Source organism: Rhineura floridana, chromosome 7, assembly GCF_030035675.1.
Source record: "Rhineura floridana isolate rRhiFlo1 chromosome 7, rRhiFlo1.hap2, whole genome shotgun sequence".
Taxonomy (NCBI): Eukaryota; Metazoa; Chordata; class Lepidosauria; order Squamata; family Rhineuridae; genus Rhineura; species Rhineura floridana.
The window spans coordinates 134,128,823-134,145,033 of NC_084486.1; the positions used below are offsets into that span (position 1 = coordinate 134,128,823).

The 16,211-nt window shown below is 45.9% G+C and overlaps 1 protein-coding gene across 5 annotated transcripts in view; it reads right to left on the minus strand.

The window, feature by feature from the left end:
- Positions 1-16,211, minus strand: part of PLD1 (phospholipase D1) — a 201,921-nt gene that overhangs the window by 11,999 nt on the left and 173,711 nt on the right. For all 5 annotated transcript variants that reach the window (XM_061637320.1, XM_061637319.1, XM_061637318.1 and 2 more), the window contains 2 exons: positions 14,054-14,188; positions 690-843 (listed from right to left, as the gene is read on the minus strand). In XM_061637320.1, coding sequence (XP_061493304.1) covers positions 690-843; positions 14,054-14,188 — 289 coding nt within the window. The remainder of the gene's footprint in view (positions 1-689; positions 844-14,053; positions 14,189-16,211) is intronic.

Genomic DNA, 16,211 nt, shown 5'->3' on the forward strand with positions numbered 1-16,211 from the left:
ATGTGTTTGTAATGAACAGATTCACCAGCTAACAGTGCCAACTGCAATCCTGTACTCAGGCCCGGCACCAGCAGGCAGCAAGGTTGGGTATTGGCCAAGGGTCTCTGCTGAGAGGGGCCCTTGCTGCTGGGCAGGTGTAGCTCCTGCTGTGCAATCCACGCTAGCACTGGGTCACAGAGTTTGCGCCCCACGACCCGACGCTGGTGCAGATTGTGGAGCGGGAGTCACCCTAATGGGCAGCACCCCCCCTTTGCCTTGAAGGACTGGCCACATCACTTTCCACTTTGCTGCGTCACTGCGTTAGCAAGTGCAGGCTTGCCATCACCCAAGATGGCAGCGGGGATATCAACATGCCCCACTGCCATCTTGGGTGATGGTAGGCATGCACACACAGTGTGCTAACATGCTGGGCCTATTTAAGCCCTTGGCAGCGGTAGTGCTGCCACTGCCTTCGAAGGCCCGCTGCAGTCTGCTGCCAGCCTTGCCTGTACTCACTTATTGGGGAATGATGATAATAATAACAACAACAACAACAACAACAACAATAATAATAATAAACTCAATGGAACTTATTTCTGAGTATACATGAATAGGATTGTGCTGTAAAACTCATATGATGAATCAATTCAAAACACTTTGTTAAGTTGCAGCATGACTCTTAGCAAAGCAGCTTTTGGCAGCAGTAGTACCTAAAGCACTGAAGGCGGAGAGATTGAGCAAATCTTCCAGCTTCGTAGTTTTCTCCATCCATCACGGAAGGAATGGTGTTCGTATCCTGCACAATGATGGCCATCTCACTGTCTCGCTTTCCCAGCATGCTGCGGTCATTGATGTTAGCCGAGCCTATTGAAGATGTGGGGGGGGAAGGGGAGAAAGAGACACAGGAATGTTGCTTATGGTATGAGTAAGTAACCACTTAAAAGTGGCTCAGAAGGACCACATGACAATTGACAAAAAAAGACGGTCATGTTTCAGATTGCATCAGATTGCAGCGTAGTGCAGAGCAGCATAGATTATGAGACAATCAGGAGTGGTCATGGATGACAAGGAAAACATTTCGAATTTGGCGATAGGAATAAGTTAATCTGCTCTGCGGGGGAGGGGGCAAGGAGTCAGTTCACACGCTTAATTCAAATTGCATGAGTAGGACTTTTTCTCTTCTTATGTATAAGAGGACTAGACAAATACATGAAGGATAAGGCTATCAATGGCTACTAGCCACAGCGGCTATGCTTCTGGAGGCCAGTTGCTGGAAACTGCAGGAGGAAAGGGTGCTCTTGTGCTCAGGTCCTGCTTGCACGCTTCCCAAAGACATCTGGTTGGCCACACGAAGAACAGAATGCTGGACAAGAGGGCTCTTCTTAATTTCTTTATTTCAGGACTGAAAACAGGATAAGCACTAGGGATAAATTACTACTCCTCATGGCAGTAAAGGGAGATGCCAGGAGTGTTTGCAAAAGAGTTTATTGTAAGATCTACATACGTTGCACTTAAGGTGGCGATCTGCATCCTGCTTTTCAGCGAACAGTCCTCTGTTTGAAAGGGAGTCCGGTCCAAGTGCAGTTACAAAGAAAAAACCCACAGAAGGAAGAGCAGCAAAGGTCTTGACGCTGCCCATCACCAGTTATCCATCAGACAGCCGACTGAGCAGGCAAGCATGTCACCTTGCTACAGTCTTCTTCATTATGGTGAGATGTATTATACTTCCATTTAAATGATGGTAATTATTGCTAAATTTGCATCTATACCTATAAATTAGCATATGTAAATTGTGTGTAAATCACCATCCTTTTTTTCTCCCCCCTTCTGATGACATATAAGTGGTTGCCCTATATGTCCTTCTATGTCTGGTGTCTCATTCCTGGACTACAGACCTCTTTTTACTAACCAAAGTACTACAAACACTTGCAAAATCTGTTTTTGATGGTGGAATGAATTGGACACCATGGGCAAAAATGCCTCTGTCATACTACCTTCACCTTCTATACAGACTAGCCAGTAGAAAACTCTTCCTTTTGCTAGCAGGTGATAGAGAGGAGGCTGAATTGCCTCTGTTGATTTGTCCAAAGCCCGTGGTCGGTCGATATAAATGCCTTGTGAACATTATCCATTTCTTTCTCATTAACGAAACAACTGAGGCTGGGAAAGGCTGACAGTTCTTGAGATGAAGATTTGTCAAGGCAGCCTTTATGTCAAAGGCACATCCTAATATACATAATCAAAACCCAAAAAAACCAGCCAGTAACGCAATGGAAAGAAAAAAAGTGGAATGAGGAGGGAAGGAAGAAATGCTCCATGCCTCCTAAACTCCAGCATATAAGAGAGGGTTAAACAATTCTCAATCCAAATAAAAAAAAATTGTTCGGAGCTTAACATTTCCAAGAGCTCCAAGCTACTGTATTTCTGTAGGGTGATGCAACAACACTGAGGTGTGGTCATTCCAAAATGTCTATCATGCAGAAAACGTTCTGCCAAAAATGGAACATGGGAAAATATTGTGGGGGTTGTGAACATTACTGTTTTGTGTGAGGCAGTGCAAATGTCTATGAGGGCAGGAGCGAAGCCATAGGCATCCATCCATCCCAGGGGCAACCAAGAAGTGGGTGCTTCACTGGGTAGGTTGTAGATACGTTGTGACAGTGGTAACGAAAGGCCAGGGAAGCAGGACTGGTCTGCCAATTGTTACTGTCTGGAGGGCAGCCCGACTTCCCGGCAGGCTGCTCCCCGTCCTCCCTAGGAGCCGACAGTGGCTTGCCTCAGCCAGTGAAGAGGCAGGTTGAACCCCAGGACCCATCCACCCACTCTGACTCACAGGCCTGTTTGAGAAAGGCTGCCATTCCTGGACTTTGAGGCCTCAGGCTTCACCTCCCATGTGACGTCCCTCTTCCCTTTATAGGAAAGGGCTAGTGGAGCGGCGGTTGGTGGCTTCATGTCAGTGGGGCAGTAATCCACTCCAGGCTTTAGTCCGAACTTTCAAGGAGCTGTCCAAGATGCTCCAGCTGACATGGAGGCACCACTGGGCTAGTGGTGGGCCAGACTCCAAGCACTGTCCCTTTAAATTGTTGATAAACTTTCAGCTGGGGCAGGGCTTGGGCTTTCAGTAGGCTGGATCATGGCAGGGATAGGCAACGTGGTGCCTCCAGATGTCGCTGGACTCCAGCTTCCATCAGTCCCAGCCAAGGATAAAGGGAGTTGTAGTCCAGCAACATTTTGAGAGCACCATGCTTTCTGGCCCTCATGTAGGGCTTTTCATCTCAGAGGACAGGCAAAGTAACTGTCATGAACTGTGGGAGGTTGCACAGGGAGCTGCTCTAGCACGGTTCTGCTGTGACTGAGGATCAAATTTTGGGCCCCCTCCAGACTAGTGTTATATTGTATTCTGCAACATGTTCTTGACACAATATTAGGGCATTAGTTATGGATTTATTCTTCTTTATGGGTTGTTCAGAGATGCTTCCCCAATGCTGCCACATTACTGCTGTCTGGAGGGGCTACAGCAGGGCCAGTTTAAGCTGAGGAGGGCCCCTAGGCTGATTGGTGTTTGGGGCCCCCTTCTCCTCTTAGGCAATATTCACCTATTTTTCCACTTTTTTAAAATTTATTTTATTTATTTAATTTAATTTATATACCGCCCTAAGCCCAAGGGCTCTCTGGGCGGTGTACATAAAATAAAACAGTCAGGAATATATAAATACAATAATACAATAAAATCAAGCCAACAAAGGTAAACAAAAATAATCAAACAGCAGCAAAATACAACAATACATATAATAAAACGCATTAAAATGCCTGGGAATATAAAAAGGTTTTCACCTGGCGCCGAAAAGATAGCAGCATCGGCGCCAGGCGCACCTCATCGGGGAGACCATTCCATAGTTCGGGAGCCACAACCGAAAAGGCCCTATTTCTAGTCACCACCCTCCGAGCTTCTCGATGGGATGGTACTCGGAGGAGGGCCTTAGATGTTGAGCGCAGTGTACGGGTAGTTTCATATTGGGAGAGGCGCTCCACCAGGTATTGCGGTCCCATGCCGTGTAAGGCTTTATAGGTCAAAACCTGCACTTTGAATTTAGCCCGGAAACAAATAGGAAGCCAGTGGAGACGAGCCAGAACGGGTGTAATATGAGCGGACCTTCTTGTCCGCGTCAACAATCTGGCCGCTGCATTCTGGACTAACTGTAGTTTCCGAACTGTCTTCAAGGGCAGCCCAACGTAGAGCGCATTGCAGTAGTCCAATCTAGAAGTTACCAGAGCATGAACGACTGAGGCGAGGTCGTCACTGTCCAGATAGGGACGTAGCTGGGCTACCAATCGGAGATGGTAGAAAGCATTCCTTGCCACTGAGGCTACCTGAGCCTCAAGAGACAAGGAAGAGTCGATAAGAACTCCCAAGCTACGAACCTGTTCTTTCAAGGGGAGTGTAACCCCATCCAGAACAGGGTGAACATCCACCATCTGGGCAGAGAAGGCACTCACTAACAGTGTCTCGGTCTTGTCTGGATTAAGCTTCAGTCTGTTAGCTCCCATCCAATCCATTATCGCGGCCAGGCAACGGTTTAGTACGTTGACAGCCTCACCTGAAGAAGATGAAAAGGAGAAATAGAGTTGCGTGTCATCAGCGTACTGGTGACAACGCACTCCAAAACTCCTGATGACTGCGCCCAGCGGCTTCACGTAGATGTTGAAAAGCATGGGGGACAGAACCGATCCCTGCGGGACTCCACAATGGAGAGTCCAGGGTATCGAGCAATGTTCCCCAAGCACTACCTTCTGGTGGCGACCCACCAAGTAGGAGCGGAGCCACTGCCAAGCAGTACCCCCAACTCCCAACTCCGTGAGTCTTCCCAGAAGGATACCATGGTCGATGGTATCAAAAGCAGCTGAGAGATCAAGGAGAATCAACAGAGTCACACTCCCCCTGTCCCTCTCCCGACAAAGGTCATCATACAGGGCGACCAAGGCTGTTTTGGTACCAAACCCAGGCCTAAAACCAGATTGAAATGGATCGAGATAATCAGTGTCATCCAAGAGCCCTTGGAACTGGCCGGCCACCACCCGCTCCAGAACCTTGCCCAGGAACGGAACATTCGCCACAGGTCTATAGTTGTTCAAGTTATCTGGGTCCAAGGAGGGTTTCTTCAGGAGTGGTCTCACTACCGCCGCTTTTAGGCAGTCAGGGACCACTCCCTCTCACAAAGAGGCATTAATTACCTCCTTGGCCCAGTCGGTGGTTCCGGTCCTACCAGCTTTCACCAGCCAAGAGGGGCAAGGATCCAGCACCGACGTGGTCGCCCGCACCAGTCCAAGGATCTTGTCAACATCCTCAAGCTGCACAGACTGAAACTCATCCAATAAATAAGGACAAGACCGTGTTCTGGATGCTTCATTGAATCCAGCTGCTATAATATTGGAGTCTAAGTCCCGACGAATGCTAGCGATCTTGTCCTGGAAGTGTCCAGCGAACTCATCACAGCGGGCTACAGATGAATCTATAGTATCCCGAGGGCCAAGATGTAAAAGCCCTCGTACAGTTTTAAAAAGCTCCGCTGGGCGGGAGAGTGATGCCTTAATACTGGCAGCAAAATATCTCTTTTTTGCTGCCCTCACCGCTGCTGTATATCGCTTAGAGCAGGCACTTACCAAGGCATAATTGCATTCGTCGGGAGTCTGCCTCCATCTGCACTCAAGCCTCCTCCTCTCTTGCTTCATCACTCTCAGCTCCGGGGTATACCATGGGGCTGCATGAGCTCTACATAGGAGGGGGCGCATGGGAGCGATCGTGTCAACCGCCCGGGTCAGCTCCGTATTCCACAGTTCAACCAGAGCTTCAACAGGAGCGCCAGTCTTCTCAGTCGGAAAATCCCCCAGAGCCCTTTGGAAACCCTCAGGATCCATTAGTCTCCGGGGGCGGACCAATTTAATAGGTCCCCCACCCTTGCAGAGGGAAAGGGTCGCCGTGAGCCTACACCTCAGCAAGCGGTGATCTGTCCATGACAATGGGGTAGATGAAAAAACCCCAACCTCCAGATCACCATCTCCCTGTCCAGTGGCGAAGATCAAGTCAAGGGTATGTCCCGACACATGCGTCGGGCCAGTAACAAACTGAGACAGCCCCATGGTTGTCATGGACGCCATGAAGTCCTGAGCCGCCCCAGATAAAGCAGTCTCGGCATGGATGTTGAAGTCCCCCAGTACCAGCAGTCTAGGGGACTGCAACAATACCTCCGAGACTACCTCTGTCAGCTCAGTTAGGGAATTTGTTGGGCAGCAGAGCGGGCGGTACACCAACAAAATTCCCAGCCTGTCTCTGTGGCCCAGCGCAAGGTGGAGACACCCCAATCCAGTCGTCACCTGTACAGGGTGCTCGGTGAGTGAGAAAGAGCTCCTATAGACTACGGCGACCCCGCCTCCCCGACCTTCGGCTCTACCATGATGCTGAACCGTATACCCAGGTGGGCAAAGCTGGGAAAGAGCAACTCCTCCTGTATCACCCACCCAGGTCTCGGTTATGCACGCCAGGTCAGCCGCCTCGTCCACAATTAAATCATGAACAAGGGAGATCTTATGCTGGACCGACCTGGCGTTTAACAGCAGCATATGGGGATCCGAAGGCTGACTGATAGGACAACCAGCAGTCCTGGGGATATGAGGAGAACCGGAACGGGTCACAGACACTACTTGTCTGGGACGGGTTCCCCTTACCTGACAAGTCCTCCTCACAACACCATACCTCCCATTACCCGTCACTATGCTAATTGGGGCCCCTGAAGGTCTCCCCGGTTGGTGTATAATACATTCTCCCAGGCACATATTAAAACAGATAAAAGCACCAATACACAGACACCGAGTCACATTCACACGAATAATAAAACACACAAAACACACACACACACACACTTGATCAATAATACAAATACAGTAAACATACACAAAATACACTCAAATAATATTAAATCGTTCCAACACATTCCAACTAAAGACACATAAACACTAACAGCTCAATCATTCACACACACAAAAAAACCACAGGTTTGCCATCAATCAAGATGGCGGCTGAGGTTTCCCTAAGGGGCTGAAGCCTCTGCCGCCATCTTGGTTGATGGCAGCAATGCACGCGTGTAGCACTAAATACTAAATATTTACAATACTAAATATCGGCACAGCACGCAGGCGCAGTATAATTATGAAACATAAAATGTTTAATGGACTGTTTTTATTTGGCTGGTGTGCATTATGTCTTTTAAGCCATCCCTTTAGAACGTTATGAATGCGATTGCAAAGTGCAAACATTTTCTTTTTGTACATAATGAAAAATCTATATTATAATTTTTTTAGCTTATGCACAGGCCCTCAAGAGCTCCAGGCCCCTAGGCTTCAGCCTACTAAGACTAATGGATAATCCAGCCCTGGGCTACAGAGCGACAACACCAACAGAAGTGGGAAACACAAAACAAACAAACAATCCCAGAATATTTGTGACATGAGATGTTACGGGATTTCAGCATGAAGGACATGCACCAACTGGAAATGAAGCAGTATCTGGTCGCCTCACCTCAAAAAAGGATAATGTAGAGTTGGAAAAAGTTCAGAAAAGGGCAACCAGAATGATCAAGGGGATGGAAAGACTCCCCTATGAGGAAAGGTTGCAGCATTTGGGGCTTTTTAGTTTAGGGAAAAGGCGAGCAAGAAGTGACATGACAGAAGTGTATAAAATGATGCACGGCCTGGAGAAAGTGGATATAGAAAAGCTTTTCTCCCTCTCTCAAAACATGGGCATTCAATGAAGTTGAATGTTGGAAGATTCAGGACAGACAAAAGAAAGTACTTTTTCATGCAGCGCATAGTTAAACTGTGGAGTTCGCTCCCACAAGAGGCAGTGATGGCCACCAACTTGGGTGGCTTTAAAAGAAGATTAGACCAATTCATGGAGGATGAAGCTGTCAATGGCTACTAGCCATGACGGCTATGCTCTGCTTCCATAGTCGGACACAGTCTGCTTCCAAATACCAGTTGCTGGAAACCGCAGGAGGGGAGAGTGCTCTTGCACTCAGGTCCTGCTTGTGGGTGTCCCATAGACATCTGGTTGGCCACTGTGAGAACAGGACTAGATGGGCCACTGGCTTGATTCATCTGGCTCTTCTTATGTTCTTAGGTTTTTAATCAAGATGTTCTATCTTTGTTTTCAAAATCTGAGACAGATACAGAGATTCTACACCAGCGGATCCCAAACTTTATGCTCCACGGACAACTCGAAAATTGCTGGGGGTTTTGGCGGATCATTTAACGATTTTTCTGCATGTTTTTTATTTATTTGTTTATTAAATTTCTATTCTGCCCTTCCTCCCAGAAGAAGCCCAGGGCAGCAAACTCAAGTCCTGCTTCCAGGCGTCCCATGGGCATCTGACTGGCCACTGTGAGAACAGGATGCTGGGCTAGATGGGCCACTGGCCTGATCCATCAGGCGCTTCTTACGTTCTTAGTATGACTGCCCCAAAACGTGCACAGTCATCAATAATAATAATGAAAGTGGGATCATGTATGACCACCCCAATAGCATCATGAGCACAAAGCAACATGAATGCACAATAAAATTGACATCTGGAAGGGCCCTCACTGTTCAATAAACAAATAACAATTTCCAGATTTTTTAAAAAAAATGAAAACAGGAAGCTGCCATCAGCAGGGTGAGGGCCTGGTTAACCCTTTGCTGATTTTCCTGCTCAAAATTGAACCCCCCTTCCCTCCCTCCCCCAGCTGCTTTTTTTTACCCACAGAGGGAAGGTTAAAACATAGCTTTCCCTATAGATGAGAGAGCAGGAATTTTGAACAGGTAAATGGTTAAAAGCCTCTACTCAGTCCACCCCCTCCCCCAATATCACTGTACTACCTATCAAATACACAGCTTCTTGCAGCTGCTGTTAATTAAACAACTAAACTCTTATTTGCTTCTCCTGTGTAAAGTCTAATTTGGCTCTGACTCTGTCTTGGTTACCTGGAACATAGTGACGTGTTATCATATTTCAGCCTTATTCACCTTGTAGGCTCACAAAGCACTGCTAGAACAGGGAATTATGGTGTTTGAGGCTGAAAAGCCACGAAAATCCTCCCGCATGGTAGAAACCCCCTCCCAAGTTAATCGACTATAGCCTTCTTGTTAATGTTACTCAAAAACCTGTCTTTGAGGGAAGCCTTTTGATCCTACTTAATGCTAGCTATGCAAGAAATACCAGTGTTTCCAGAGGTGCAGAGATGTATAATTTTACTGTATTCATTGATGATTTGTTTTTATGTTGCAAGTCACCCTGGGTACTTTTCCTTAAGATCAATAAATGTTGAATAATAAGCAAGCTACTCTGGAGACAGGGAATAGCACCACTGTGATTTTTGCAGTTCTGGATTCTTGGACCAGGGGTTCCCAAACTGTGGTCCATGAACCTCTGGCTTCATTCAGCTGGTCTGCAGTGTGTCTGTAGATTTGTGGTTGAAGGTGGAAGAAAGCACATCCACCCCATGAAATATTCATACTAATTTTAACCTGCATTGTTTATTGTTTCCTTTATTTCTTATATTGTATTTCATTGCACTGCATTAGAATTTTATGGAATACGGTAAAATACAATAAAAGAAGCCAAGAACCCAACAACCACAATTTAAACACATACAGCATCTAGCACAGCCCACTACAATTGCTACAACAGGCAGGCAAATCATTAAATGATCTGCTAAGACCCTCAGCAATTTTCAGGTAGTCCGTGGGGAAAAAAAGTTTGGAAGCCAGTGTCTGACACAAAATGTCTGCCAAACAACACTACGACTACAACATCAGCTACACATGGAAGGTAACACAAACAAGGCAGAGTCTGCTTCCTCTTCTGGGACAGAGGAGCAGAATGAGTAAAGTCTGCACTTTGCAACCTTTAGCAGGAGACAGAGAGAAATAGAAATATGGATGTGTAAGAGTTCTTAGGAGACCCCTATTCCCCTCACAGCTACAATTCCCAGAGTTCCCTGGGAAAAAGGAATGAATTTCAAACCACTCTGGGAATTGTAACTCTCTGTCAGAGGAATAGGGGGTTTCCTAACAACTCTCAGCACCCTCAACAAACTACAGTTCCCAGGGTTCTTTGGGAGAAGCCGTGCCTGTTTAAAGCGGTATGATACTGCTTTAAATGTATAGCACAGGTGGGTCCTTATTGTCAACATATTCCCCCCGCCCACACCAGTAATCTCTTGGAAAAGAAGCCGAAGGAGCACACATGTCAACATAAAGCATCCAAATTTCACAGCATGTTCTGTACTTTGAGGAGCAGATGACAAGTCACCAAAGTTTCGAGATCCATCCCAACTTTGATATGAGCCAGATGGGCCTAGTTCCCTGCAGAAGGCCTTTATGACAAAAGACAAATGGAAATTTCTTTTTTATCTATCAGTTTTTGGCATTGTTTCCTCCCAATTGTGCCAAATTGCACCGACTGCAAAAATCAAGCCAGGGTGGTCTTACTTAAGGGCACCATCTTTTCCCCCTCATATGACTTTAATAGCTGCAGTACAGGCAGAAAGTGAAGATCAGGGATGGCTAGCTGGATTTGGTTGCAGGCAGAGCTATATAATGCAGGTGTGGGGAACATTTGGTCCCCCAGATGTTGCTGAACTCTAACTCCCATCAACCCCAGCCATTGGCCATGCTTGCTGGGCCTGTTGGGAGTTGTAGTTCAGCAACATCTGGAGGGCCAAAGGTTCCCAACAACTGGCATAAAGAAAGCCATACAGATTGATAAGAGATAGCTCGGCCTGGACATCCCGACTAATCACCCCTACAGAGACGACCACCAAAAATATTCTTTTTAAAAAATCAGGTCAAGTTTCCTTTGGGCCTAGAACCAACGGTCCTTTGGGTTCAGTGGCACTGATCCCAATCTTACAATCAGGATGAGATACCTGGAAAGTCAACACAGCATTCCAAGTGCTGCTCCTTAAGAAACTTTCCATGCTTTAATTTGCTCCCAGAAGGACTTAAAGTCCTATGTAACCTTTCCTGGGTCAGGACAGCTGCTTCCTGGACATCTGCTAATAACCGCTGCATTTCAGAGCAACTGGATTGTACCATTCAGACATGCCTCACGTGTTTCTTCAGCTTTTGTTACTTCTATTATCCCTTGGCACTCGTTTACCATGTGCTGTGCCCTCTTTGTGCTGTATTTCTAAAAGCAAAGTCACAGCTACCTGAGGTGAGAGGGAGACTCTAAGGCAGAGATGAGGAAATCCTCCAAAGCAGTCTAATGAGCATGCTCAGCAGGCATGGAATGCTGGCTGACTGTTGGGCGTGTGGACATAAAACCAGTGGAGGAGATGGGGAATGGAACAGAATACCTTGGAAGCAGAAGTAGCTGGCTGAAACCGTGAGCGAGAGCACTCCATACAGCAACATTTTGTTGTCGGTCCTGTCTGCTATTAGCCACAACAGTGGTGGCTGGTGCCAATTGGGACTGGTAGGGTGGAAGGCAGGAAGTCCAAACAGTATGTGGAGCCAGAGCCAAGGAGAGGCAGCAGAGCCAAGCAATTCTAGCTGTATCCCCACCCTCCTCCATGCTGAGCTCTATAAGGGCAACACTGAGACTAAGGAAGCGGATGTCTGACAGCCAGTGCCACCCCCTGAACTAACTGTAAATAAGAAGGCAGGCAGGTGGGGACTGTCTGGGGACAGGCTGAGGTTGGTGGGGCAGTGCCCCATTTGCCCTAATGGACCAGTCTCCACTGAACCACGATGGCTCTATGGATCCCCCAGGTTCAGAAGCTGTGTGTTTCTGAGTACCAGCCGCTGAGCAGGAACAACAGGAGAGGGGTATTGCCTTCATGTTCTGCTTGCAGGCTTCCCAAGAGGCAGCTGGTTGGCCACTACAGGAAGCAGGAGGCTGAAGTGTCTGCTGCCCAATTAGCATTTATTCATGACAGGGCCTTCTCCGTGGTGGCTCCCCGTTTGTGGAATGCCCTCCCTGGTGAGGTGCATCTATCTGTCTCTCAATATTAACTTTCAGGAGAACAATAACACTCCTGTTTATGCAAGCACTCGTTGCCTGAAAGAAGCTGTTCCTGGCAACCTTGAGATAATTTAGCTGTGGGAGTATGATTGTTTTAAAATGCATTTAGATGTTTTTAATTTCACAGGAACATAGGAACTTGTCTTATACGGAGTCAGACCATTGGGTCCATCTAGCTCAGTATTGTCTACACTGACTGGCAGCAGCTCTCCAGGTTTCAGGCAGTAGTCTCTCCCAGCTATATTTGGAAATGCTGGGGATGGAACCTGGAACCTTCTAGTTGCAAAGCAGGTGCTCTGTCACTACAGCCCTTCCACAAATTGTTTTAAAAAATTTAAGTATTTTTTTATTTTATTTTTAATTGTACTGCTTTCATGTTTTAGGATTTACCACCTTGGGCTCCTTTGGGAAGAAGGATTGGATAGTAATTTAATAAATAAAACCACCATCATCATCCTTTCTGTGTTGCTGTTCCACTAGCACAGCAGACCTCAGCTTGCCCAATAGAATGTCCATCTTTTCTCCCCTCCCTTGCAGCCCCGCACCCCTCCCCCAAGTTCTGCTCCAGAGGGTTGGAGGGCCCAGCAGAGCAGATTTTGAGGGCGCATGGGAAAAGATGAAGGAGAGGTCCTCTTGCATGAGTGGAACTCTGCATGTGCAGTGAGAATACCATCCATCGTGGCTCTTCTTATACTCATATATATTTATTGATTTCCTGCCCTTCCTTCCAAGGGAGCCCTAGGCAGCAAACACAAAAGCAATGAAAACAATTCAAACATCTAAAAACCCTTCTAATACAGATGCAGACTGGGAAAGATTTGCACTTCAAAGACTTGTTGGAAGAGGAAGGTCTTCAATGGGCACCGAAAAGACAACAGAAATGGTGCCTGCCTAATATTGAAGGGGAGGGAATTCCAAAGGGTAGATGCCGCAATACTAAAGGCCCAATTCCTATATTGTGTGGAACAGAACTTCTGATAAAATGGTATCTGCAGGAGGCCTCCACCTGCAGAGCGCAGACATCAATTGAGTATGTAAGGGGTATCCTGATTCCAAGCTGGATAGGGTGCTATACACCAGAACCAGAACCAGTGCATGGTATGTACTGTATGTATAAACATATTATTATTATATCCCACCCAGAAGGTGTTAAACAGAGGCAAACAAAACACTAAAAACACTCCAAAACATCTTAAAAACAGATTAACAAAAACATCTTTAAAAGAATATTAAAACAAAACATCTTTAAAAATATCTTTTAAGAAAAAAGCTTTAAAAACATCTTAAAAAGCAATTCCAACATGGACACAGACTGGGATAAGGTCTCCACTTAAAAGGCTTGTTGAAAGAGGAAGGTCTTCAGTAGACGCCAAAAAGATAATACAGATGGTGCCTATCTAATGTTTAAGGGAAGGGAATTCCAAAGGTGCCACAACACTAAAGGTCTCCTTCCAATGTTGTGCGGAATGGACCTCCTGATAAGATGGGATCTGCAGGAGGCCCTCACCTGCAGAGCACAGTGATTGACTAGGTATATAAGGGGTAAGATGATCTTTCAGGTATCCTGGTCCCAAGCTGTATAGGGCTTTGTACACCAAAACCAGAACCTTGAATTTAGCCCAGGAGCTAATTGGCAGCCAGCACAATTCTTTCAGCAGCGGGATGACATGCCAGCTATGCCCTGCCCCAGTGAGTAGTTGTGCTGCCACATTTTGCACCAGCTGCAGCCTCCGGACCAACCTCAAGGGCAGCCCCACACAGAGCACATTACAGTAATCCAGCCTGGAGGTTACCTACGAAAAGCTTGGTGCCTTCTCACACTAATCCTAAATGTTTGAACAAGTATACTTGCTCATGATGCTAATCTCAGGTTTGGGATGCTACTTTCACTGAGCAGAAAGTGAAGCACCACAAGTCCTAGCATTGGATGGATCCTAAACAAAAATCTGCAGAGGTATTTCAATTGGGATGCTTTAAAACCACACACACGATTGCTTCTCAAATTGCCCACTTACCAATGATGACTGTGTTGTCATCAACAATCATGAGCTTGCTGTGAACGTAGATCAATTCTGTGACAAGCTTCCCTTCCAGCTCAGCATAGTTTCGAAGTCCGCAGAAGGAAATGTAATTAATCCACTGGTCTCCAACTGAAGGGCACCGTGGGGGAGCGTGGAAAAGAGCGTGGAAACAGATAGGATTTAGAAATGAGAAAGTGTGGCGGTGGAATAAACAACCACTTTACTAATAGCACCATATAAAAGTTGAAGAAGCAGTTACAGTAGCTGCATAGAAGTAATAGTAATAATGCCAATAAGTGGTAATTACCCTATTCAGAGACCTTAAGGCACAACATGGGTACAAATGGCTGTGTGAACATCCCTCTCTCTCTGGTGTCCCAGCCCTTGTTTCTGGTCAGGCAATGCTGCTGGTTTCTCTTTTCTTAGCTAGATTTGGTGTGTTTTATTATTATTATTATTACAAATTGCTCTTTGATCACTGGAGAATACCAGTTATAATAATGTTGACATTTTTTCCAATTAAGTTACCTACAAAACAGCTTTACCAATATTTTTATATGTTGCTTTGCTATTCCATCAACAAATAAACTTATGCCAAGCTGTCAAGGAATCTTTTTGCACATCACCTGTCTGTTTCCATAATTTTGTATAATATGAATTTTGTACACATTAAAGATTTTGGGCCAGTAGTGGTTAAGGTGTTGGACTACGACCTGGGAGACCAGGGTTCGAATCCCCACAGAGCTATGAAGCTCACTGGGTGACCTTGGGCCAGTCACTGCCTCTCAGCCTCAGAGAAGGGCAATGGTAAACCACCTCTGAATACCGCTTACCATGAAAACCCTATTCGTAGGGTCGCCGTAAGTCGGGATCGACTTGAAGGCAGTCCATTTCCATTTTGCTTCTTCCTATTCTTTTATAGATGGCACATCCTGCTTCCCCACCACCTGCCCCGCCCAGTTTGCTACCACCAACATATTGGACACTATGGTTCTGTCTTTTCTGAACACTGCCCTCCTTACGTTTCCCATTAGAATTACCCCTGGGTCTAATTCTCATTTGTAATTTGTCATTTCACCTCCCTTCCTGATTATTTGCATCCAAAAAGTTCCTATAATTCTACAGTTGTATCCAAATCCTGCCTGATCTTGACCACATCTCTGACAAAAACCAGCAGGCAGCCTGTACATTTCCCCCCAAAGTTATATAGGGTCAGATACCACAAACATAACGTTTTTAGACGTTTTCTTTATTTAGGGAGCATCGCTGCTACTACAGTTTAAGAATGGCTGCAGTTCTGACCACCTTGACAGGCAGACTTATGTGGATAGCTGTAGCTTTCTTATACCTTGCAGCTAGCATGAACCAAAGCAGCAATAAAGAATGATGGTTCAGAATTCAATCACCCAGCTGTCGCAGCACAGAACCCACACTGCACCCCATACCTAACACTAGGCACGGACGAATCTCTCAATTTTGGTTTCGCCCAGGTTAATCATTCTCTAATAAAAAGATTCTTTTAAAAAGTCCTTTCAAAAATTTCACCAGCATTTTAGTGCACATTCCTCCTAATATACACATTAGTATGCAGTTTTGAAAAAATACGCACATTTTTGCACACCATTTTCTGTAATAGATTTGTGTAGGTACTTTTACAAGTGTATGGATTTGTATGCACAGTCTCCCCCAAAATGTATACCCATTTGCATTGGAGAACTACATAGCAAAAAGTCGAGAAGTGCAAATTTTGAAGGACAGCTACATTTTGGCTTGTGCATTCTTTTTGGAAGTGCAAATTAGGGTAGGCTCGCCTGACAAAGGGAACTGAACTGAATTTCTCCCTCATTTACCAAAAACTGACCTAGGCTAGGGAATCTGCTTACCATAATATTATTAAATAAAACGGGGTAAAATAATTCATTTTTAGCTGCATCCAAAGGGAGGCCAAAAACTGCAGCTTCAGTCTGTTTTTGTCAGAGATCCAGATGTTGTTTTGCTACTTTGTTTTCTCTGTTTTCAAGATCTCCGAGACATAACAGAGGCCTCCTGCACTACTGGTTATACAATCCAGCAATTATGCCAGCTAACGTGTGCTTTATAGCATATCAATCAAAGTTTAGTGTCCTCAAGGCCCAAGAGTGTGTGGCACACA